General features: G+C 37.1%; 1 protein-coding gene across 2 annotated transcripts in view; it reads left to right on the forward strand.

Moving 5' to 3' along the window:
* The window catches only part of drc11 (dynein regulatory complex subunit 11), a 174,938-nt gene that overhangs the window by 103,954 nt on the left and 46,588 nt on the right, over nt 1-24,396 (forward strand). The window contains 4 exon segments of one of the 2 annotated variants that reach the window (NM_001098731.3): nt 5,227-5,426; nt 19,660-19,746; nt 20,999-21,176; nt 23,546-23,784. In NM_001098731.3, coding sequence (NP_001092201.3) covers nt 5,227-5,426; nt 19,660-19,746; nt 20,999-21,176; nt 23,546-23,784 — 704 coding nt within the window. 2 annotated transcript variants of the gene reach the window in all.

Genomic DNA, 24,396 nt, shown 5'->3' on the forward strand with positions numbered 1-24,396 from the left:
ACCATCCCGTAGCCCGTGGTCCAGCCCAATAGTGATGGTCCCCAAACCCGATGGCACCCTCCGTTTCTGCAACGACTTCAGGAAACTCAACGAGATCTCCAAGTTCGACGGATACCCCATGCCTCGGGTGGACGAGCTGCTGGATAGGCTGGGTGGAGCCCGATTTATCTCCACCATCGACCTCACCAAAGGCTACTGGCAGTTACCACTCAGTGAAGACGCCAAGGAGAAAACCGCCTTCTCCACACCCGGTGGGCACTGGCAATACCGGGTTCTTCCCTTCGGGCTCCACGGGGCCCCAGCCACATTCCAAAGAATGATGGACATCCTGCTGAGGCCCCACCAGCCATATGCAGCAGCCTACCTGGACGACCTCATCGTCCACTCAGAGTCATGGGAAGAACACCTATCCCGGTTACGGAGGGTGCTCTTAGATCTTCGACGGGCTGGGCTCACAGCTAATCCCAAGAAATGCCACCTGGGTCTAGCCGAAGCCAGATACCTCGGCTTCCACATTGGACGAGGTCTCATACAGCCACAGCAAAACAAGGTCAAGGCACTACAGGAAACTCCACAACCCACCACAAAGACCCAGGTACGTGCATTTCTGGGGTTAGCGGGCTACTATAGATGTTTCATACCTAACTTCTCATCCATAGCCAGCCCTTTGACAGACCTGACCAGAAAGGGGCAGCCGGAGAGGATAAGATGGACCAAGGAAGCCGACGATGCGTTCCGGGCCCTAAAGAAGTCCCTCACGTCCTCACCGGTACTGCACGCACCTGACTTCGGCTGCCCCTTCATTCTACAGACGGATGCTTCCGACTCGGGCCTGGGCGCGGTCCTCTCCCAGGTCCACGGCGATGAAGAACATCCTATAATGTACGTGAGTCGGAAGCTGACCCCCGCAGAGACCCGCTACGCAACGGTGGAGAAGGAGGCCCTGGCGATCAAGTGGGCAATCCTGGAGCTAAGGTACTATCTCCTTGGCAGGAAATTCACTCTGGTGACCGACCACGCCCCACTACAATGGATGGCTACAGCGAAGAACAACAACGCTCGGGTCACCAGGTGGTTCCTGTCGCTCCAGGATTTCAACTTCGACGTTCAACATCGAGCCGGGGCCTCCCACGGAAACGCAGACGGACTCTCACGGCTCTGGTCAGGATGGACAGGTCTGTCGAAACATTCTACCCCCCCTCTCAATACACTACTCTTCCTTCGCAGGACACCGAGGACCAGGACGACGCTAAGGGGGGGGGAATGTAGCGAGCCATGTAATACCACGTCGCCCTGGGCACAAATCCACACCAGCTGGATCTCCCATCAACCTCGGATCGCTCACAGCTGGACCTCATCAGCCAGGGAGAGATATAAGCCAGCCCCACGCAGGAGGAAGTGAGCTTCATTTTTGACATGACTCCCTGCGCTAACGCTTGTCTCTCTCTGTCTCTCCCACAGCCGAATCCAGCTCGTGACCGATCCAACACTCTACTTCTCACCAGCCTTCACCATCTCCCCGGAGCACTTGAGCACGCACCATTAAGAAGAGCACTCATTCACCCCAATATCACTTGTAAATAAAGGCACCCTCCGGGGCATTGTTTGTAACATTATCTACGGTGTTTGTGTTTTCCCTCTGCCTCGCTACAATATATATATATATATATATATATACACACACACACACACACACACATATACATATATATATATATATATATATATATATATATATATATATATATATATATATATATATATATATATATGGTAGAAAACAGTATATAAAAGATGGTATGTCCAAGTTCCCAGTATTACTCTCTACAGTTTACTTCTGATGAGATTCTGAAATCTGCATACGATGGTTGGGGACATGACCATATGACGAGAAGTGACACAGTTGATTCTCACATCACAAGATAGCAACAATATGACATATGTGATTATATTCATACTACATGCAAGCAATATAAAAAGCATATACTTTAATATATAATCAGAGACAGGCAGAATAACATTTGGGATGCAAACTTTCATTGAACTTTATAAAATTATTTATTAAAAGAGCAGCTGTTTGTTTGTTTGTATTTTAAGAATGTAGTTACATGAATGGATGCCAAGATTTTCAGCGAATAAAAATTTAAATTAAAAGATCAGAATGAAACCTCCACTCTCCACCTTATTTTTCAGTATACTTATTTCTGTATATGACATTGCAAATCTAAAATCATTTTGTCTATAAATATATATATATAATATTTTCCATTATATTTGTATAATATTAATCATATTTTCTTATTAAAGTCAATACAGTATATCACATCAATGCTGCAAAACTGATGGTTCATTAGGGTATGACAATGACAGAGACACAACTACAGTCTTTGAAAACTCAGAATCTGAGGCTTTTTAAAAATCTAAATACTGAGAAAATGAGTCTGCTGTCCAAAATAAGCTTTACAATCTGATCAAAAATCATTGATATACACTCACCCTCCACTTTATTAGGTACAGTACACCTGTTCAACTGCTCATTGATGCAAATTTCTAATCAGCCAATCACATTGCAGCAACTCAGGGCATTTAGTCCGGCAGATGTAATCCTGCCGGTCCAACACCACTCAACCTGCTCTGAGCTGGGATCAAATCGGCGACCTTTCGCATGGGAGACGGTTGCTCTAACAAGGAGGCTAAAGACCATGGCCCCTATGGTCTGTCACTAGAGCACCTATGGAGGTCAGAGGAGTGATGTTTACCTGCACAGCACTTACTAGCTGGACTCCGTTACACAGAAATGGTCAGGACGTGCAGTTCATAACAAGCATCAGAAAAGGAAAGAAAGGTGATTTAAGTGACTTTGAACATGGCATGGTTGTTGGTGCCAGACGGGCTGGTCTAAGTATTTCAGAAACTGCTGATCTACTGGTATTTTCACGCACAACTTCTAGGGTTTACAGAGAAACAGTCCGGGACAGAGAATATATCCAGAGAGCGGCAGTTCAGTGAGTGCAAATGCCTTGTTGATGCCAGAGGTCAGAGGAGAACAGCCAGACTGCTTTGACCAGATAGAAAGGCAACAGATAAGCGGCAAGTTTCGCAGTTTGCTGCGTTGGAAAGTTCAAGCTTGGTGAACTCTGACCTGCAAAATCGCATCACATGATTGTGTAAGAGCAATCGAAGATCAAAACATGACTTCTCTAGAGAGTAATTTTAAACATGGACAAATTGCTCGCTTTTTTAATGTTTAATCATCTTGCTTAATCCCTGTCCGTTTTGCAGCACTGTACAACAGAATTTTGCACACACAAACTCTTCTGTGACTACAGCATAACTCAAATAACCACTCATTACAACCGAGGTATGCAGAAGAGCATCTCTGAAAGCACAATATGTCGAACCTTGAGGCGGATGAGCTACAGCAGCAGAATACCACACTAGGTGAAACTACTGTCAGCTAAGAACAAAAAACTGAGGAAACTGGTGTAATGGTGTGGGGGATATTTTCTTGGCACACTTTGGGCCCATTAGTACCAATTGAGCGTCGTGCCAATGTCACAGCCTACAGTACTTGAGTATTGTTGAAGATCATGTCTATCTCTTTATGACCACAGTGTACCCATCTTCTGATGGCTACTTCCAGCAGGATAGCACGCCATGCCATAAAGCATGTATCATCTCAGACTGGTTTCTTGAACATAACAATGAGTTCACTGTACTCAAATGGCCTCCTAGGTCACCGATCCCAATCCAATAGAGCACCTTTGAGATGTGGTGGAACGTTAGATTCACATCATGGATATGCAGCTGACAAATCTGCAGCAAATGTGTGATTCTCTCATTTAAATATGGACCAAAGTCTCTGGAATATCAGGAATATTTCCAGTACCTTGTTAAATCTATGCCACGAAGGATTAAGGCAGTTCTGAAGGCAAAAGGCGGTCCAACTCGGTACTAGTAAGTTGTACCTAATAAAGTGGCCGGTGAGTGTATTTACAAAAAGAAGCTTACTAAATTTCTTTATGAAGCATTATCTTTACTTAATACTCCAATAACTTGTGACATAAACAAAAAATATAGATAATTTTGCCAAAAATGTACATGTCCAGCAGATTATTGCTTTAAATTATGGTTTATGTTTAAATTGAGGTTTAATACAATTATACCAGTTTGCAATATCAAGGAGCAAAATTGTATACTGTTTTATACAGCTAGAAATAAGTGGACGTTAATAAGATGTGTTAAATTCACAAATAGCCTTGTCTGCTCTAATGTGGAAAAAAAGGTGGGTATTTTTATAGCACTTTAGAGACTCGTTGAGAACATAGACGTGATATTGTGTACCACCTGTTATATGCGAGCCTTCCGTCTGGGTGGATGTTTGTTTGTTCAAATGTGTGTGTGTGGTCGGATGTTTGTGTGTGCACTGGTAGCTGTATGTTAGTGTATGCTTCTGTTTGTGCCTGTGTGGTCTCACCATTATACCAGCCAGCCAAATCTGGAGACCTTTTACCACACCATTCATGAGAAGGATCTTGCACCACCTGTGTCTTTGCCCCAGAGAGCCATTTAACTATTGTTCTTCTATTACTGAGCACCGGCAGTGAAAGCAATCAACCTTTGCTCACATCTGACTTCCTAATCAAATGAGTATAGAGTTTGCAGGGCAGTTCCTCCCTGTCTTTAGATATAAGTGAATGATTAGGTGGACAGCATTGGAGTTTAAACAGCTGGAGTCAAAGGGGATTTTCCTTCTTTGTTACAACAATATTATATTAAAACAAATTATCTGGCAATACTCTTGAGATGACTCTTAAACGGTTACTCTTGTTCCACTAATGTAAGCAGATGGTTATCTGATATACTGCAGTATAATGTCCGGATGATTAATGAAGATAAGTGTAGGATGGCAAAAGAGGTCAAGATCAACAGTGAAAACACTGAACATAGAAGACTATAAATGAATTATGAAGATTTTAGAAAGCATTGTTATTAGGGACTGATAATTGAACTACAGCCAGCCATGCAGCACTGTTTAAATGAATATATTAATATTTTAAGGTGGAGCTTAAGTGCACGCATACTGTATGTGATCATCACACATAAACTGTTGAAACTAATTTAGTTTTGACTTGAATTTGCATATCACATTAGTTGTTTCTCTGTCTTTAGTTGAAGTGTATCAGAGTCTTTAGATTGAACACTGGCTGTTGTTCATCTTCATAGGTTCTCAGTGTGTCCATGAAAGAGGGCCCCTGATCCGAGCCCTGCTGCTCACCGGGCCGCAAGGTGTTGGGAAGAAGATGCTCGTCCATGCCCTTTGCACAGAGACTGGGGCTAACCTGTTCAACCTCTCCCCTTCAACACTGGCTGGCAAATATCCAGGCAAAAGCGGACTGCAACTACTCCTGCACATGGTTTTCAAAGTGAGTGGAAACCATCTCAAAATATCTTCTCAGGATATTGCCCTTATACTTCATGTACGATCGGGCGCAGCTATTGAAATATTTTTGCAGGACACTTCCGGTCTCATTCACTTCCATTGATTTTTAGACATTTAGGTCACCTATGATGAAAATCAACTTTTGTAAGCTGTTTAGACAAAACTGTGTGTACAGTAGGTATGATATGTTCACTGTCATACTGGAGTGATGTAAACTCAACACTTCTCTTTTTTTGACATTACTGATCTTATTCTTCGATGCGAAGTGTGCTCCTTTTTGTGATTGTTTTAAAACTTCCGATTCAGCTCCCTGAGAGAAATGACTAGGAATAATAAATGTCAAACTACTTGCTCTACAGAGAAGTCTTTGCATGATTATACAGACAAAGTAGAATAACGTAATAAGAAAGTATCAGCTTGCAACATCATGCAGCATAAAAAGCTGTTTTTAATGTCTAAAAATGAATGGAAGAGGCTTCCGGTTGGCATGCGTGTGGAGTAGCTGCGTCTCGCTCACGCTCCCACAGTTTCTTTATAAAACTTCCTTTTTCGAGCCCAAAAGATATCAACTTATCAGTATATTAGTCGGTCTACTATTGTGAAATGTTCTGTGAGATAATGGCTTCGAAAGCAAGACACAACACTAAGAAAGACGACGTTAGAAAGGATGAAGCACAGGCTAGCGGGAACTTAGCCGACATTGTTTCTTTAAAAATGCTACTAGAAGAGCACAGAGCGGAACTGTCTTCCGAATTTAAATCGGCGTTTTCCAGTTTGGAGGCAAAGATGGATACATTACACACCACTGTGAATGACCACGAACAGCGGCTTCTTTCACTTGAAGCAAATGCTGACGCCAGCAGCTTGACTGTCAGAACACTGGAGTCGGAGTACACAACCTTGGCTGACCAGCATGCTAAACTCAAAGCTAAAGTTCTGGATCTAGAAGGGAGAAGTAGGAGGAACAATATACGAATCTTCGGCCTACCTGAGATGATTGAAGGTCCTCAACCTTCCACTTTCTTCACAGAGTTGCTTATGGAAGTTTTTAGCGCGAGCCTCTTTACCTCTCCTCCCGAGTTGGATCGTGCTCATCGGGCTCTTACAGCGAAACCAAAACCAGGGGAGAGACCCAGATCCGTGATAATCCGCTTTCATAAATTCCAGACCAAGGAATTGGTTATTCGCGAAGCCCGTAAGCTGAGAGGAAAGCTTCAATATCGTGGTACTCCAATATTCATCAACGAGGACTATAGTCCCGAAGTACTGGAAATGCGCACCGAATACCGAGCTGTAATGAAGGAACTATACACGCTGGGTATGAGACCGTCTCTTCATTATCCATCCAAACTTTTCATTACTACATCGGACGGTAAGAAGAAGCGGCTGCCGTCAGTTCAGGAGGCCACCGAGTTTCTTAAAGCTTATCGGCGCGAGACGACAGATGCTGTGTGAGCAGTACTTATCTTAACCTCTGGAAATTTACTAACCCGATGCGGTTTTTTTTTTCTGGATCTGACGTACTAATCTGACATGCGGCAATCTGGGCATTTCAGATAATAGTCAATTATACTATTTGAGGTTGGTGAACTATTGTTGATGCGTCATGTGTGTAAAGTTCTATACGAATGTTTCAAGGTGCTTATTTCTACCTATATACCTCGTTTGTATGCTCCTGTAATTCTATGAGCCAAGTGATGTTCACTGGACGTTTTATGACTACTGGGACTCACTAAAGCTCACTTGGCATGGATCATTTTGCATTTGTGTGATTTTAGGACTTCCAACAATGTAGGTTTGTATACCTATCACTGCTTAAGAGAAGCGCTATGTCGACCGTCAATTTTTATACTTGCTGCTTTTGTTAATGACCGTTTGTTCTGACCAGTTGTTTCTTTTCATTTATGGGCTAATTTGTATAGTTCTGTGGAGCTGGGGCCCAGTATGCAATCTCATTAAGAGATTGATGTGTAGCAGGTTCTCTGCTAGGGTTTATATTGATAAGTTAGGAATGGGGTTTAGGAATCAGGCTTTGGTTCTGTATTTATTTTTTTTGTTTTGTTTTTTGTTTTTGTGTTTTATCCTTTCCTTTTTGAAGTACTTCATTTTTCTTTTATATTTCTCTACTTTGCTCAGACATGAAACTGTCTCATGGCAGATTGACAATGGCTAAGACTAAAGAGAGTTTCAGCACACGATTCATTTCATGGAACGTTAAAGGGGTGAACAACAATGTCAAAATGAGCCGCATTCTATCTCATCTTCAACACCTTAAAGGTGACATTTTTTTTCTTCAAGAGACCCACCTTAAAACAACTGATATACAACGGCTTAAAAGAGCATGGGTGGGCCATCTGTATCACTCAAAGTTTAGTGCGCGTGCAAGAGGTGCCGCTATTCTTATTCATAGAAGTGTCCCTTTTGAGTTAACAGATGTTGTATCCGATCCTAATGGGCGTTATGTCATAATTACCGGCAAACTTCGAGATGTGTCTGTCATTATGGCAAGTATTTATGCTCCTAATTGGGATAACGACATGTTCATATCAAATTTTTTTTCAGCTATTCCTGATATTGAAAATAGATATATTATTTTAGGGGGTGATTTTAACTTTGTTCAGGACACAGTTTTAGATAGATCCTCAAACAAACCGAGTTCATTAACCAACTCAGCCACAATTTTAAACACATTTGCACAACGATTAGGGCTATCTGATCCTTGGAAATCAAAACAGACCACTAGTAAGGCCTATTCTTTCTTCTCCAACGTTCATCATTCATACTCACGAATAGATTTTTTCTTAGTAGACAACAGACTTCTTTCCAATATATCGAGCTGTGAATATCATAGCATCGTAATATCAGATCACGCTCCTACTTCCGTTGATATAAATTTTTCTCAGTTTAAATTTTTTTACAAACCGTGGCGCTTTCCCTCTCTGTTTTTGACTAGAGAGGAATTTAAACAATTTTTGTCAGAACAAATTACCCTATTTTTTGAAATTAATGACACACCAGGCATTAGCAGAGGGACCCTGTGGGAAACGCTTAAGGCATACTTAAGAGGCATGATAATTTCCTATATATCTGGTACAAATATAGCCAATAAGCTGAAATTAGATGCAGTTTTGAAGGATTTAAAAAACTTAGATGATCAGTATGCTGCTAAACCGAACAAAGATCTGTATAAGGAACGGCTTCGTCTTCAAATGGAATTTGATCTTTTAACCACAAATAATGCAGAAGTTCAACTGCTTAAATCTAAACAAAAAATTTTTGAAATGGGTGATAAGGCAGGTAAATTACTAGCGCATCAAGCTAGAGCATCAGCAACATCAAGGCTGATTACAGGAATAAAGTCACCACAAGGAGAAATTTTCCATGACACAAATAAAATTAATAGCATTTTCTCTGAGTTTTATTCAGATCTTTATACTTCGGAGCTTCCATCAGATAGTAACTGTGGGGAGTGGCCCTTGGATAAGATCACATTCCCTAAGATTGACAGTAAGACCCTTGGTGATCCAATATCAATCTCTGAGGTGGTAGAAGCTATCAAACTTTTACAAAGCGGCAAGTCACCAGGCCCTGATGGGTTCACCATAGAGTTCTATAAGGCATTTACTACATCAGTAGCCCCTGCATTACAGAACATGTTTAACGAAGCCTTTTCTAAGGGCTACTTGCCTCCCACCTTATCATTAGCAACAATTACTTTGATTGCCAAGAAAGATAAAGATCCCCTCTTGTGTAGCAGTTATAGGCCCATTTCACTATTAAACGTGGATTACAAAATTCTAACTAAGATTTTATCCTTGCGGTTACAACAAGTGCTACCCCAAATAATTCTAGGTGACCAGACAGGTTTTATGAATGGAAGACACTCTTTCTTTAACACAAGGAAACTCATAAATATTCTCAATATGCCCGATTCAGATGTACCAGAGGTGGTTTTGGCCCTTGATGCAGAGAAGGCGTTCGATAGAGTGGAATGGGGATATTTATTTCGTGTAATGGAGAAATTTGGTTTTGATGATGGGTACATTTCCTGGGTCAAATTGTTGTACGTCTCTCCGCAAGCATCTGTGTTAACAAATGGTGTGTTTTCAACTCCTTTTTTGCTCCAGAGGGGCACTAGACAGGGCTGCCCTTTGTCGCCTTTACTTTTTGCCATTGCCATTGAGCCCTTAGCAATATGGCTTCGTGAGGATGTTAAATTTAAAGGTATCAAACGACTAGATAGAGAGTATAAATTATCCTTATATGCGGACGATCTTTTACTTTTTATTTCTGACCCAGTGGTTGCTGTCCCTATTATTTTGAACATTCTAAACCAGTTTAGTAAAATTTCAGGGTACAAAATTAACTTTCATAAGAGTGAGCTGTTCCCTTTAAATCCTCTGGCAAAAAACCTTACACAATCACTTTTTCCTTTTAGATGGGCAGTTGATGGATTTAAGTATTTAGGTATCATTGTGACCAAATCTTTAAGTGGAATGTATGTCTCTAATTTTATCCCGTTACTTAAAAATTGTGAATCTGACATGGAACGCTGGTCCAAACTTCCCTTTTCTCTTGCTGGGCGCATAAGCCTAATTAAGATGATTGTTCTTCCCAAGTTTTTGTACTTATTCCAACACATTCCAATTTACCTTAAGAAAAAGTTTTTTATAGATTTGGATAAATGTATCACCTCCTTTTTATGGGGAAATAAACCAGTTCGAATTAAGAAATCTATTTTGCAGCTCCCTAAAAACAGAGGGGGTTTTGCACTTCCAGATTTCTTACATTATTATTGGGCTTGCAATATTCAAAAGATTTTATATTGGAGGAACAATATAAGTTTTGAACTTCCGTGTTGGGTTTATCTGGAACTGTCTTCAACTCGCCTTTCTCTGAGCTCTGTTTTATCCTCTCAATTACCGTTACCTGCAAAGGTCAGCTCAAATTTAGTAGTATCCCAATCAATTAAGATATGGACTCAATTTAGGAAACACACAGGTTTACATAGGTCCTCCATCCTTTCTCCAATATTTAAAAACCACTGTTTTGCACCATCTAATACAGACGCAGCTTTCAGAGTATGGTTTAATAAGGGCATAAAAACAATCGATGACCTCTATGAGAGTGGCATTTTCTCATCCTTTAAAGGGTCACGAAACACCAAAACACATTTTTTGAGCTGTTGACAGTCGTATATGTGTCCCACACTGCTAAAAACACTATTAGGACACCTATATTTCACTAAAAAGTGTAAATTGGTTGTTTTTGCGTTATTTTAAGCAAATTCGTACTTCCTGTTTGAAACGAATTTTTGAAGCTGCGTCACGGTCATGACATAATAGCGTGTATTCCAGCGTGCAGACTGGGCGTCTGTGCCAGAGTGAGTCTTATTACGTCTTACAGTTTGTTGCATTAATGCATGAGTAAGGCTTGGGTCAAACCAATCAGCGCACTCTAATGTGCAACTTCATTAATATTCATTACTATCACCGTGTTTTCAGGACAGAGACCCCACGTTGTGTTGGCAAAACAAGCGTGAAGTGTTGCTTTTATAGTTTGCTGCAGTTAAGTTTCGTTTTCATTTTCTCTCTGTGAGAGCTCAGACTCACGTGTGGATTACAGTGTACGCGACGCTCGACAACAATAACTTACGTGTCTAAGGAGGATTATTGTTTACCTGAGAGCTGTTCTCATCTGCAAACGCTGGGATCTGGAATCGTTTGTAGTATTCTCTTCATAAAGACGCGGCTCTAGTTGCTGGTGATTGTCCTGTCTCTACAGATTTGGTAAGTGAGCGACCAGTGCTCTTTGTTTATTCAGTTTGTTCGTATCTAACAAACTATTGCACAGAGTGTAAACACGTTAGCACCACAACCAAACTTTAACCTCGTGTAGTGTTTTTACCGCATTTAGTGACCGGAATAACACGCGCGGCTTTCTGACGCTACCTGCCGTGTGCATCTAAGTTTCCGGGAAATGCAGAGGTTTTTTTTCTCTCATTCGCCGTGCGGTATAAAACATTGCATGAAAAATACACGCTTAGAGCAGCTCCTCGAATCAAATATCTCGTGTGTCGCGAGGGGCATGAATGAATTCCCTGAATGAAAGAGCCAAACTGCAGTTAAAGTCCAACATTTAATAATTTGGCTAATAATTCGACTACAGATGTCCATGTAGGTTAAACACCATCACATTCTCCTGTATGTATGTGTGTGTGTGTGTGTGTGTATTTTGACTCTGAAACTCGCGCGTGCCCAAATCGACACTCCCACACCCTCCCACTTTAGTTCCTCCGACACTCCCCCCTAAACAGAGCTGGATACGCCCACTTTTCTAACTTTTTCCAAAGAAGAGGTGTGAAAACACCCTGCTGAAACGAGGGGGTTTCATGGCCCTTTAATAACCTTTCTAAAAGATTTGATCTACCTAATTCACACTTATTTCGTTTTTTTCAAATCAGGCACTTTGTGCAAAAACTCTTTCCTCATTTTCCAAATCGACCTCCTGAATCTCCATTAGATAACTTATTAAAGCTTGAACCACACTCAAAACATTGCATTTCTACCATTTATAACCTGAATCACAATATTAACCCAAGCTCTGCAAATCAAGCCAGAGGTGCTTGGGAAGAGAACTTAGGTTTTCAGTTCTCTGATGAACACTGGGAGCATATTCTTGAACTCACACATACCTCTTCTATATGTGCAAGACATGGGCTAATACAATGTAAGATCCTACACAGGGTTTACTACACTAATGCTAGACTTGCTAAAATATACCCTTCTGTCAGCGATGCATGTAATAGGTGCAAACAATCACCAGCGGATCTCATCCATATGTTGTGGGAATGCCCCAAATTATTTGTTTATTGGACTAAAATATTTAAAACTTTAAAAGATGCATTCGGCATAGATCTGGATACAAATCCACTTTTGGCCATTTTTGGGTTTGCAGTAGATGCCAACCTTTCAGTAATGGTCCAAAAGGCTTTAGCTTTTACTACTTTAATAGCGAGACGTCTCATTCTTTTAAAGTGGAAACATGTCACTCCACCATCTTTTGATGCATGGATAAAAGAAGTGTTTACTTGTATTAAATTGGAAAAGATTAGACTATCACTTACTGGTTCTTTAAAGACCTTTGACAAGTTGTGGCGCCCCTTTTTAGATTATCTACTAGCAAACTCTCTTGATTCTGAAACTGAGCAATAACATAGGAATAAAAACATATTTATTATTTATTTTCATCTTATTTAGTTATTTATTTATTTAATTTTTTTTTTATCATGGTTAATTATTAATTTTATTTATTATTATTATTATTTTATTTTTATGTTTTGCTTTGTTTTTTTTTTTGTTTTTTTTTTTCAACAGAGGCTGTTGAGGGAGGGAAATGTTCAACTGGGGTTGGGGTAGGGTAAACACTAACATGGATGGATAATTATAAAATGACTGTTATGGTTGATATTCCATGTAAAAACCTAATAAAAGAAATTTGAAATATAAAAATGAATGGAAGTGAATGAGGCCGGAAGTCTCGAGCCAAAATGATTCAAATGGCTGTGCCCGCTCGTACGCAAAAAATAAGGTGAATAGGACCAAAATCCCAGTTATTTTGAGACCAACCACAACGTGACGTACAGTAGGAGTGGGAATTGATTGACAGGCGCTATGTTTCTATAATAACATGTATACACATGTCCACAGAACTTGGATGAGAAACTGGGATGAAAATATCTGTTCAAACTCTCTGCTATTTTTTATAGCTTTCATAAGTTTGAAGCATTTTAAAACAGTGCATGTTTGTTAAAGAGAGTAAATTCGCCATATAATTCTTAACCACTATAAATACCACAGCCACATGGGGTCAGTAAACGCAAATATGTGTGCGTGTTTGCTGCAAATGGCATTTGTGTGTGACGCATCATTTCAGAAAGGCTTGAATAACTCCACCACAAATACATCAAATAAACTTGGTAGTTTTGACTATTGAGCTGTATTTCAGCTTCATCTGAGTCTGTCTCTATCACTGACTGCTGTTTATCTGATGTAGCATGAGATGCAGACACACACGGTGGGTGGGAAGAAGCAGCTCATTTGCATTTTAAGCCATAGGCTACAAAAACAGCCAAATGGGCATATTATGGAGGCTATAATAAAAAATTTGATGTTTTTTTTTTAGATTAAATTTTACAGACACTTTCTGGAGACACCAAATGTTTATCTTGCATCTTGTAAAAGGTGCAAAATAGGTGTCCTTTAAAAACAGCTTGTTATGATGTTTAATGCTGCAAACTGATATTTTCTAATTATAGTATTCTTTTTTATGTATAGTAATAAACACAGTTGTTTGTAGAGCAAGTCGTGGGACCATTTTCTGTTGTTTATTATTCCTCGAAATCAGAAGAATTAATCGGAATATAATATATAATCTGAAGTATTAAAAAACAAGTACATTTCCATATTGCAAAATAAGGTCAATAGAAAGCCAAGGTTCTAAGAAAGTGAAATGCTACAATTAAATGAGAAATGAATTAATGGATGTCATCAACATATCTAATTGCACTGCAAAAATAATAATAACAATAATAATTACTTGGACATTTGTCTTGTTTCAAGTATAAATATCTAAAAAATGTTAAATCAAGAAGCATTTTCTAGACAAGAAAAATGTTTTCAGAAATAATAAGTCAAAATGAAATTTTTGCTTAAAACAAGTCAAATAATCTGCCAATGGGTTAAGTAAAATAATTCGGTTAGAAATATGAATATTTTCCTTACCCCGCTGGCAAATCATTTAGCTTGTTTGAGGGAGAAAAAAAAACTCGTTAACACTTTATAATAACTACACACTATGAATCATTTACTAAGCATTAGCATCTAGTGAATTCATTATCTGTTAAGCATTAACTCTACATTAATAAGCATTCGCAGGCAGTTTATAACTGCAGCTACAAATGCATTCTTGACTTAAAACCACATTTATAATGTGCTTAATAATTGCACTTTCATAATTTGTGACTGGTTGATTTTTCATTACAGTATTGCATTATTTACAAACCCTATGTATTTAAGAGTAGTTGGAGGTTTGAATGAGTTAGTAAATGATTAATAAACTATAAATTGACGTTTGTATATCTTATTGTTTAGGCATGTAGTAATGATTACTATGGGTTAATAAATGCTTTATTAACTCAACTTCACACAGTTTTGTGACCTAATCTAAAGTGAGGACTATTCATGCCTTATTAATCCTTTATAAATGACAATTAAAGCCTCAGTATCAAATGAACAAAAGTCCTTGCAATCTTATCTAAAAAGTAAAATTACTGTAGTTTAAACATTGCTGAATAACAGAAGTGTCAAAATACGACATAAAATTGGATAAAACAACAACAAAATAATAATTGTACAATGTAATAAGATGCAACGTTTTAACTATGCAGTAATCTTATTTTAGATAAGGTTGCAAATAAGTACAGATTCATTTGTGTATCTTCAAACAATTAGGAATGCATAAAGTCGTTATTTTCCTGTTCAGAATTTAACTGAACCTTTAGTTGTCATTTATAATAGATTTATGAAGCATAAATAGTCCTCACTTTAGATTAGGTCACAAAACTGGATGAAATTCAGTTATTAAAGCATTTATTAACATACAAATTAATCATTAGTATATGCCTGAATAATAAGATTCATAAATTTTCATTTAAATCGTTTATTAATAATTTACTTACTCATTCTGAATGATCTTTAAAAACCCAACTATGCTTAAATAACTTGTTTGTAAATAATGCAATACTTCATTTAGTAATGAAAAATAAATCATTAACATAGTATGAAAGTACAATTATTAAGCACATTATAATTGTGGTGATAAGTCAAGAATAGAGCATTTGTAGCTGCAGTTATAAACTGCTTACTAACGCTTTTTAATGCTTAACAGATAATGAATTCACTATTTGCCAATGCTCAGTAAATGATTCATAGTGTGTAGTTATTATAAAGTGTAGCCAAAAACTCTCTTTATTGTGACATATTATTTCTGAAAACTGATTGTTTAGAAAATGCTTCTTGATTTAAGAATTTTCAGATATTTGGACTAGAAACAAGCAACTGTAATGCTAATGATACACAGGGCAACTTTTTGAGCAGTTTTGCTGGATGTTTTGGAAAATTAAACCATAAATGATCAACCTGGTGAAGACACAGGGCATCTAATTAGGGCAATGGTTTACACATGCAATCATGTTTTCCATTTTAATAGAAAAGTAGCAACATTGCTCTGTTAAATTGCCCGGAAACATTGCTTAAAATGTTGCCCTCTGTATCATCAGCATGAGTAAGGGTGCTTTCACACCTACACTTTTGTTTCGGAACGTATCTCGTTTGCCCAGTTAGTGCGGTTCGTTTGGCATATGTGAACAGGGCAATCGCGCTCTGTTCCGCGCCAAAGTAATCGCTCCGAGATTGCTTGAATGAGGTGGTCTCGGCTTGATTGAAACGAACCCTGGAGTGGTTCGATTGCAGTGAGAAAGCGATCTGATCTCCGGATGCCCGCAAACGAGTGATGATCTCCCGGTAATCTCGCGTCTCCCTCCCGGTCCTCAAATAGGCATCGTCGCGCACCCTTCTCACCCCTCCCCACCGCGTCTCTCCTCAGATACGTTGCGCGTGCGCACCCTGTCAATCACCACCAAACCACCGCCTCTCCTGACAGCTTAGCGGGACGCTGCAAAATAAACCCTGACACTCTGACCAATGTAAGGAGAGTTTACTCGCACGTGACTTGTTTTAGCTCTTTTGGTCCGATTAGAAACTTTACAGTGTGAAAGCGAACCGCTCCAAGAGCAAAGAGCAACAATGTAACAATTGTAATCTCTGATTCAGAACAACTGAATCGATTCACAGGTGTGAAAGCACCCTAAGAAATGAATTTTTGCAGTGTAATTGCTGCATGTATTTCCCTTTGGTCAAAAATCCTCATCAAGATCCTCAATTCATCCGCTAAACTGCAGTGAAACCAGGCTTTACAGGATCCTCTGTTTAACAGAAATATTCTGGCATTCCTTCCAAACATAAACTCTAAAGCAAATGGAAATACTTTCCTCCTACAGTCAATGCGGTAACAGCAGAGTACTTCTAAAAAGACGTTGTTTACTTGCTGTTTAACATTTCAAGAAGTGTTTAGTAGTGTACATAAATAAACTCGCGTGTTTAACCTCGCCAGAATGTATCCCCAATTCACCTTTAGGAATGCATTACATTACAGAGCAGACTTTAGTACAGGTCTGTAATATCAGTGATGGTATTTTCATTGCGTCCTATAAGAAGAGAGGAGAATGAAAAGCTTGTATGTTTTACATGAACTGTTTCTGAGAGCATCTGGCACAGCAGATAAACAGGGCAGGATGAGGTAGGGGGGATTCTGAGATTCTGTGCTCAGCATTGTGTTAAATAGTGGTCTTTCAGCACCTCTCCTAATGCATGCTGGGAACAAAACTAGATGCCAACAAGACTTCCTGCTTGATTGCCATTTTAAGATGAATCATTTTTTCCCTGTCCATTGCGACATTCTCCGCTACAAACATTGCAGATCTCTTTTATTCACATGTATTAAAGGAAGCTAGTTAGTGGGTACTGTTTCCTCTAATCTGTGTGCAGCCGCATACCTCTGATGTTGCTCGTGTGTAGGCCAAAACAAATCTGATTAAAACAAAATCACAGAAGGTTAACTCAAATATTCTATGTATGGGAAAAATATCTAGTGCTTGAATTACAGTTATTTGAACAAAGTCAATCCCAATATTATTGTTTTTCAATATGGAACCAAATCAGATAAATTTTCAATGGGAATTTGCACTTCTGATTAATTGGCTATGGAATGAATCACAGAGCAGAAGCATAAAGATCCCAAATTGGTACAGTATCAATACTGAAAAAAGTTTTAAAAAACACTTACTTTCTAAACATACTAAAGCTCACAGAGGAAATATTCAATTTCTCTCGGGAAAGTGAAAATTATGCAAAAGCATATTACTATAGGAACTTTTCCACTGTATTTTCCAACACAATCTCACTGCAATTTATTCAATTTAGTATCATAAAATGAAGTGTGATTTGCTTATCATTTTGTTGTAGGTTTGGGTGCCACGCCTTCTTTTTAAAATTGTACAGTTTTGTATGACTGAACTCCTACGAATTTGTACGAATTATCGGCTAAACTGACAAAACATAAAATAGTTACATTTCCTCATGAGATCAGTGGTGCATTTCCCAAACACTGAACTGAACTATCGTAGTACGATGCATTGCTTGGGAAAAGAATCATGTAGTGACGAGTGTTTCCCAGAACCATAGTTGCTTTGTCCCAGATCCATCGTTTGAATTACGTTAGTTATATATATTTGTTTTCACAAGCTTTAAAACCGTAACGTACCCTAAATTCCGCTTTTAAATAACAGGTCACCTATAGCTCTTATGATAAGCCACAGCTGGTTTAAAAATGGCATAACGGCTTTCAAAGTGCACTATGAAGGGAAAGCAATTGTCTATATACAGATCGCTAAAACTGAACTGTAAAAATACTTTGAAAGCAAATACATCTAAGGGATAGGTTTTTTATTTTTTTCGAAGTGTTCTAAATGAATAGGGCATAGGGGAATAATAGAGAAAAGAACACAACCAGGAACTATGCTTCTAACTACAGCTTTAGAGGTGTAGCGTACAAGTTTGTGAACATTCGTTGAAACAACAGATTTAGGAAACGCCAAATCAACTATGTTTGTAACAACGGAACTTGCGACCTTAATTACCTAACGATGGCTTTCGGAAATGCACTCCAGGCTGGTATTTGTGGCTGTAGTAGCCCTTTTTTGGCATGTTCACACAACCGGAATGGGAATGTTTAAAGTTAAAGAAAGAGCATTCGGGGGAATTAAAGAGCAATAGGAACCACTAGTAACATAAGATTGAATGAATACATGCCATAGGATGCACTGGCAAGGTATGTTGTTTTACGAAACAACATACTGTAAAGCTAATAATAGTAAGGTTTACTTTACTTGCTATTGAATGTTTGAAATTTACATGAAATATAAATTAATAAAAGTAGTAGTCACAGAATTTTATATAAAACATTGTTCTATTGGTGGCATGGTGGCTCAGTGGTTAGACCTGTCACCTCACAGCAAGAAGGTCGCTGGTTCAAGTTCCGTCTAGGCCAGTTTGCTTTTCTGTGCAGAGTTTGCATGTTCTCCGCGTGTTTGCGTGGCTTTCCTCCGAGTGCTCTGGTTTACCCCATAGTCCAAAGACAAGCAGCATACTGTAGATTAATTCGGTTAACAAAATTGGCCGTAGTGTACGAGTGTGTGCAGGATTGAGAGTGTGTATGGGTGTTTCCAAGTACTGGGTTGCAGCTAGAAGGGCATGCGCTGTGTAAAACATATGCTGGAATAGTTGGCTGTTCATTCCGCTGTGATGGTCTCTGATAAATCATAAACTAAGCGAAAGAAAAATAAATGTATGAACATTGTTCTTTTACACTCAAAAGAAAAGATTGTTGTCGCTTGTTCAAACTATTCATTTAAAATGAGCTGAAACAACACAATTCTGGAGATTTTTGGGGGAAACCAAATTGTTTTATGTTCAATCTTTTTAAATTGGTTACGTTAACTTGTTTGATTTGTGTTGTGACAACATCACTGAAAAAAATGATGTCTGCTAAATTGTTGCACACAATTTATACATGTTGAATTTAAACAAACAAATTAGATTTAGTAATGTTCCACTTCATTAGCTTGTTTAAATTTAGCCCAAATAAATTATTTACAACTACTTAACCTTAAAAAATCTGTAAATACAAGGAATCATCAGGAATAATTTTCAGTGTGTGAATGAATTCTGTGGAACCGTTTTACAAGTTACATTTATAAATACTGTTTTATGCAAAGTACTACTACTACTGAGTTTTCTTTTTTGTTTCTGCTATCAATCAAAAACCTTGTGTGTGCCTGTCTGTGCTGTTGAGCCAAAACACATTAATCATCTGTGATCATGATGCACTTGCTTCACTGTGTGTTATAGTCTGCGTTGATTCCAGCCAGTGTTGTTTGTTCTCTGGCCGATAAGTGATTGTTTACGAATGAGCTGCTGATTGTTTGTGTTGTTGTACCGTTTGGCCTGCGTTGGAGGAACATTGTCATGTTTTGGCAGGTGGCTCGCCAGCTGCAGCCCTCAGTCATTTGGATTGGTGATGCTGAGAAAACATTCTACAAGAAAGTTCCAAAGCTGGAGAAAGAGGTTTGTCTACCAGCAGGAAAGAAACATGTCAGCTTACACTCACAGTCATTAGAACACTTACTTAACAAACACACACTTTTGAACCCGTCCTTATATAAGACTAATGCTTGGCCATAAGCTTTGATGTTCTTCTTTATTTGTTTACTTCTTAACTCACCAAATGCTGCTGTGAGAGGTGGACTCTGCTGCCCTCTTGTGGTTAAAGATGAAAATACACTGTGCTAACAATAATCTAGCAATGCAGCACTGTAAAAAGAAATGCTAGGCTCCACTTAGTGGGGTTTATAAACACAGGCTTTTAATTTCAGTGAGCTAGTTCCAGGGCTTCCGATTTATTTAAATCCCATACAAAATCGCTGCGTTTAAGATTTGATTTTTTTTTTTAAAAAACATTATCACTGCCTGACTAAGATACAATATAAAGTGGGTATCAGACCAAACAAGAAGCACTGCATTAAATTGTATATTTCTACAGCATGTCTTTAATATATAGAAATGAATATTACCTCAGTATTTTTAATGGAGTTTTTGCGCAAGCCTGCTGCTAATGACGGCATCTGCGTTTAAACAGTCTTTTGTCTCCTTTTACACTTTAACAACTAAATGGATGCTGAGGTCTATTTAACTGATTATATTTGAATTACAACACAATGTCGATGCTGTAAAAGGAAGCTTATGAAATTGAAAAGTCATTAAAGCTTTCACCGGAATTCATCATTGGCTGAAAAACACTAGCCGTGCATATTGTCCATTCCTAGTCCTAACACAAACTGATTAAGTTAACTTAATTGTTTCTTCAAATTTAAGTGGATTAAACTTAAAACAATTAAGTTGTACCAAAAAAACCTCAAGAATTGTGTTGACAGTTTTAACAAGTAAACATGATTTTTTTTTAATGAATTATTATATTTTTTATAGTCCAACCTGTGTGTTTGCATTATCTTCATGACCTTAAAAAAACAATAGGATTTTTCCATTGGCTTTTCCCTTGGATTTTTGCAGATTACCACCTATTCGCTTATCAGGGGGATTTAATGGCATATTTTATATTGTAGAATAAAATGTGAAAATAAGTTAAGCTTGTGTTAACAACAGACCACATTTCATGTATTTAACTCAAAATTTCAGGTATATATTCATTAAAAATATATATATTTTTAGACAATCTAACTTTTTGTTCTATAATTCCTACTTTTTTTGTGTGTTTATTCTTCCACTCTTCAGTTCTTCTTTTCTTATTTCTAATTTCTAGATGGAACCCAAAAGGCTGAAGAAAACCCTGCCGAAGATCTTGAAATCTATCAAAGCAGAGGACCGTGTGTTAGTAGTGGGGACATCACGCAGGCCTTTTGATGCAGATATCAAACCTTTCTGTAAAGTTTACAAGAAGATCATTTTGATCCCTAGACCAGATTATGCTTCTAGATTTAGTAAGTAAACGTGTGTGATATAATTATAGCTGTTTTTAATGTTGTCAAAGCCAAAAAGGTTTTTTTAATTACTTAAAATAACAACATTTAATGTGATCCTTTATATATTATATATGTTCCATGTATGAATATGTATACCATGTTCATTGTAAAAAAAATAAATAAATCCTTTATTTTGTCCCAGCACAAAATTATTAAGGTAACTTATTTGTTTTTGCAGGCGGTTCATTCCACTGTGCTGACTCTAGATTAAATAAAGGCACTAAGCCAAAAAAGAAAATTAATTAATTAATGTTTTTACAAATTTAAGGAAATTAAACATGAAACAATTAAGCTGTCTCTTTAGCTTAAATCTTAAAAAGAATTGTGTTGATTTAGCTCATTTTAAAATTGTAGTTAGAACAAGCAGCAAAAAGTCCTTTTTACTTAGTACAGGTCAGAAAAAGACTGTTATTTAATCCTTACATTATTATAATTATTGAACCTTGAATACATTTCACAAATGTATTTAACAAACATATATATATATATATATATATATATATATATATATATATATATATATATATATATATATATATATATATATATATATATATATATATATATTTATATTTATATATATATATTTCATTTAAACAAATCTAGTACCCTGAAAAAATAAAAATGGTCCATGAACACCTTTTTTGCTGGTTAAATAAATATTATTTGTTATTATTAAATAAATAATATTATATATATATATATATATATATATATATATATATATATATATATATATATATAATATTATTTATTTAATAATAACAAATAATATTTATTTAACCAGCAAAAAAGGTGTTCATGGACCATTTTTATTTTTTCAGGGTACTAGATTTGTTTAAATGAAACATATCTAAAACAAATGGACTGTAGTGCCTTGAAGTCATTTGAAATGTTTATATATAGTTTAGTCTTTTAGTACATTTTTAGGTAACACTTTAGTATAGGGACCAGTTCTCACTGTTAACTTCTTGTTTATTAACATGGTTGTTATTAAAGAGAGAGTTCACCCAAGAGTGAACATTTTTGTACTTTCTGTCTACTCACACTCAAATGATTTTAAACATGTATACATTTTAATTCTTCTGTTGAACACAAAATAAGTTACATTCAAAAATGTTGGGGGGGGAAACAGCCATTGATATCCATAATGGGAATAAAAAAACTGGACATCAATGGCTGTTTTTCTCTTCTTTTTTCCTCCTTACCTTAATTTTGGTATTTTGATATAATTGTTTTTTTTTTTTCTATTGCTTAATAGAAGAAAGAAACTCAAACAGGTGTTTGGAACAAGTGGATAACTAAAAAAAAAAAAAAAGAAAGAAAGAAAAGAAAAGAATTCTCATTTTTGGATGAACTTTCTATAACACATATATTCACTGTTTATTAATACTTATAAAGTACATATTCTACATGATCATAATGTGCATCCCTAATCTTAAAAACAACTTAATTATTCCACTACTATTAATAAAGAGTAAATTACTAAATGATTAAGGCAAAATGCATAGTTAATAGTTCAAATTTAATCTTAAAATAAAGTATGATCCATTTAAATTTAAAATTAAGAACCAAAAACAGTTGTGCCATACTCTTTCTACTGTCAGTCAACTTCACCATATGCAATACTTTTTCCATAGATGTTCAAAATTGTTTTACTATGAAAATTAATAGTGGGTTTTCATTAATTAATCCAACATATACAAGTTTTTTTAAATGATCAAAATAATGATCTACTTATAATTTACAACTGTGATTAGCAACAAAAGATTTTCATTCATTATAATTTTCATTTAGTCTTCAAGGTTTATTTTTATCCTACCATAACAGGTCAATTTATTTATCTTCTTCATGTATTTGAATTCTAGTAGTGGCTGCATATGGTTGTCTTTGATAACTTCAGAGTGCTGTAAAGTGCAAAGCTGTATTGAAATAAAATAGATTGTTGCTGGATTTCCAAAGTAAAACACATTCGGGGAGGTCTAACAACTCTTTTATTTAATTACATGTTACTAAAAAGATCATAATATATGATAAAAGACACTAAAATTTTTTATTCTAAACCCTCAAGAAGTTTTGAATATTATTGTATTCAGAACATGACATGACTGATTCAGTACAGTCCAAATATGAATAGATTGTTTTGTCTAATTTGGGTGGTTCTACTGTTAAAATAGATAGTTTATTCGCTGTGTACTTTATTTTACTAATACTTTATATTACTGTGTGTATAAAAATCATGTCTTTTTATTTAAAATAGATACCAAAATAGCACATACTTTGAATTTCTACACTAAAACATAGACTAATGTATCTTTTGTGTTCAGCTCTGTGGAAGGAACTGCTTCAAGCACACGGTGCTCTACTGGACCCTAAACTGGACCTGAGCTCTTTAGCTAAAGTTACTGATGGTTACACACAGGGACACATTCTTCAGGCCATCCAAACTATCCTAATCCCCCACCGCCTGGAGCTGCAGGCCAAGAGACCCCTCACTGCAGTGGAGTTCATCCCTCCTCTCGCAAGACAAGACCCTGTCTATAAAGAAGAGGAAGAGAGCTTTAAGGTCAGAGAGTTTCTAATGTTTGCTGGGGGAGCGCTTATCACCACCCTGAAATTATAAGGTTTTATCTGCATTATAAGCGATATTTGCAATCATTATAGCAGAAAGGATGCTAAAAGAAATAAAATGACTGAAAATCTAAATGTACAGTTTCAAAGTCAAGTGAGGATTGCCGGAAACATGCAGATAGAACAGGATACCTAAAAAATCCCTTTCAGTTTGAGAGGGGTCTGGCTGCAGACTCGGTGCAGTGCAATTTGAGCTGCATCCAATGCTTTTTATTGCGCTCTGAGTCTGACATTGCATCGCTGAGTGATGCAATCTCAGCTTGCATCATAAAGACTGCATCCAGATACTATTGTTCGGATTGAGATTATAAGGTTTTCTTATCTTGCTAAATATTAATTAAAGCCTTAATATTCAAGAAACACAAACAATTTCATTCTTTTTTATAAATAATTAATTTATTATAGAATTTATTACATGTTATAATTTAATTTTAATAATTCAGTCATTTGTTTTAAAACAAAATTAGTGTTGTACCAAATTGTAACTCTGATATGCATGAGAAAGTTATAAATATTGCAGTTATTCAGAGGTTTAAGAATCATTTGT

This window comes from Danio rerio, chromosome 6 (genome assembly GCF_052040795.2).
Source record: "Danio rerio strain M-AB ecotype USA chromosome 6, GRCz13ab, whole genome shotgun sequence".
In the NCBI taxonomy this organism is placed as follows: Eukaryota; Metazoa; Chordata; class Actinopteri; order Cypriniformes; family Danionidae; genus Danio; species Danio rerio.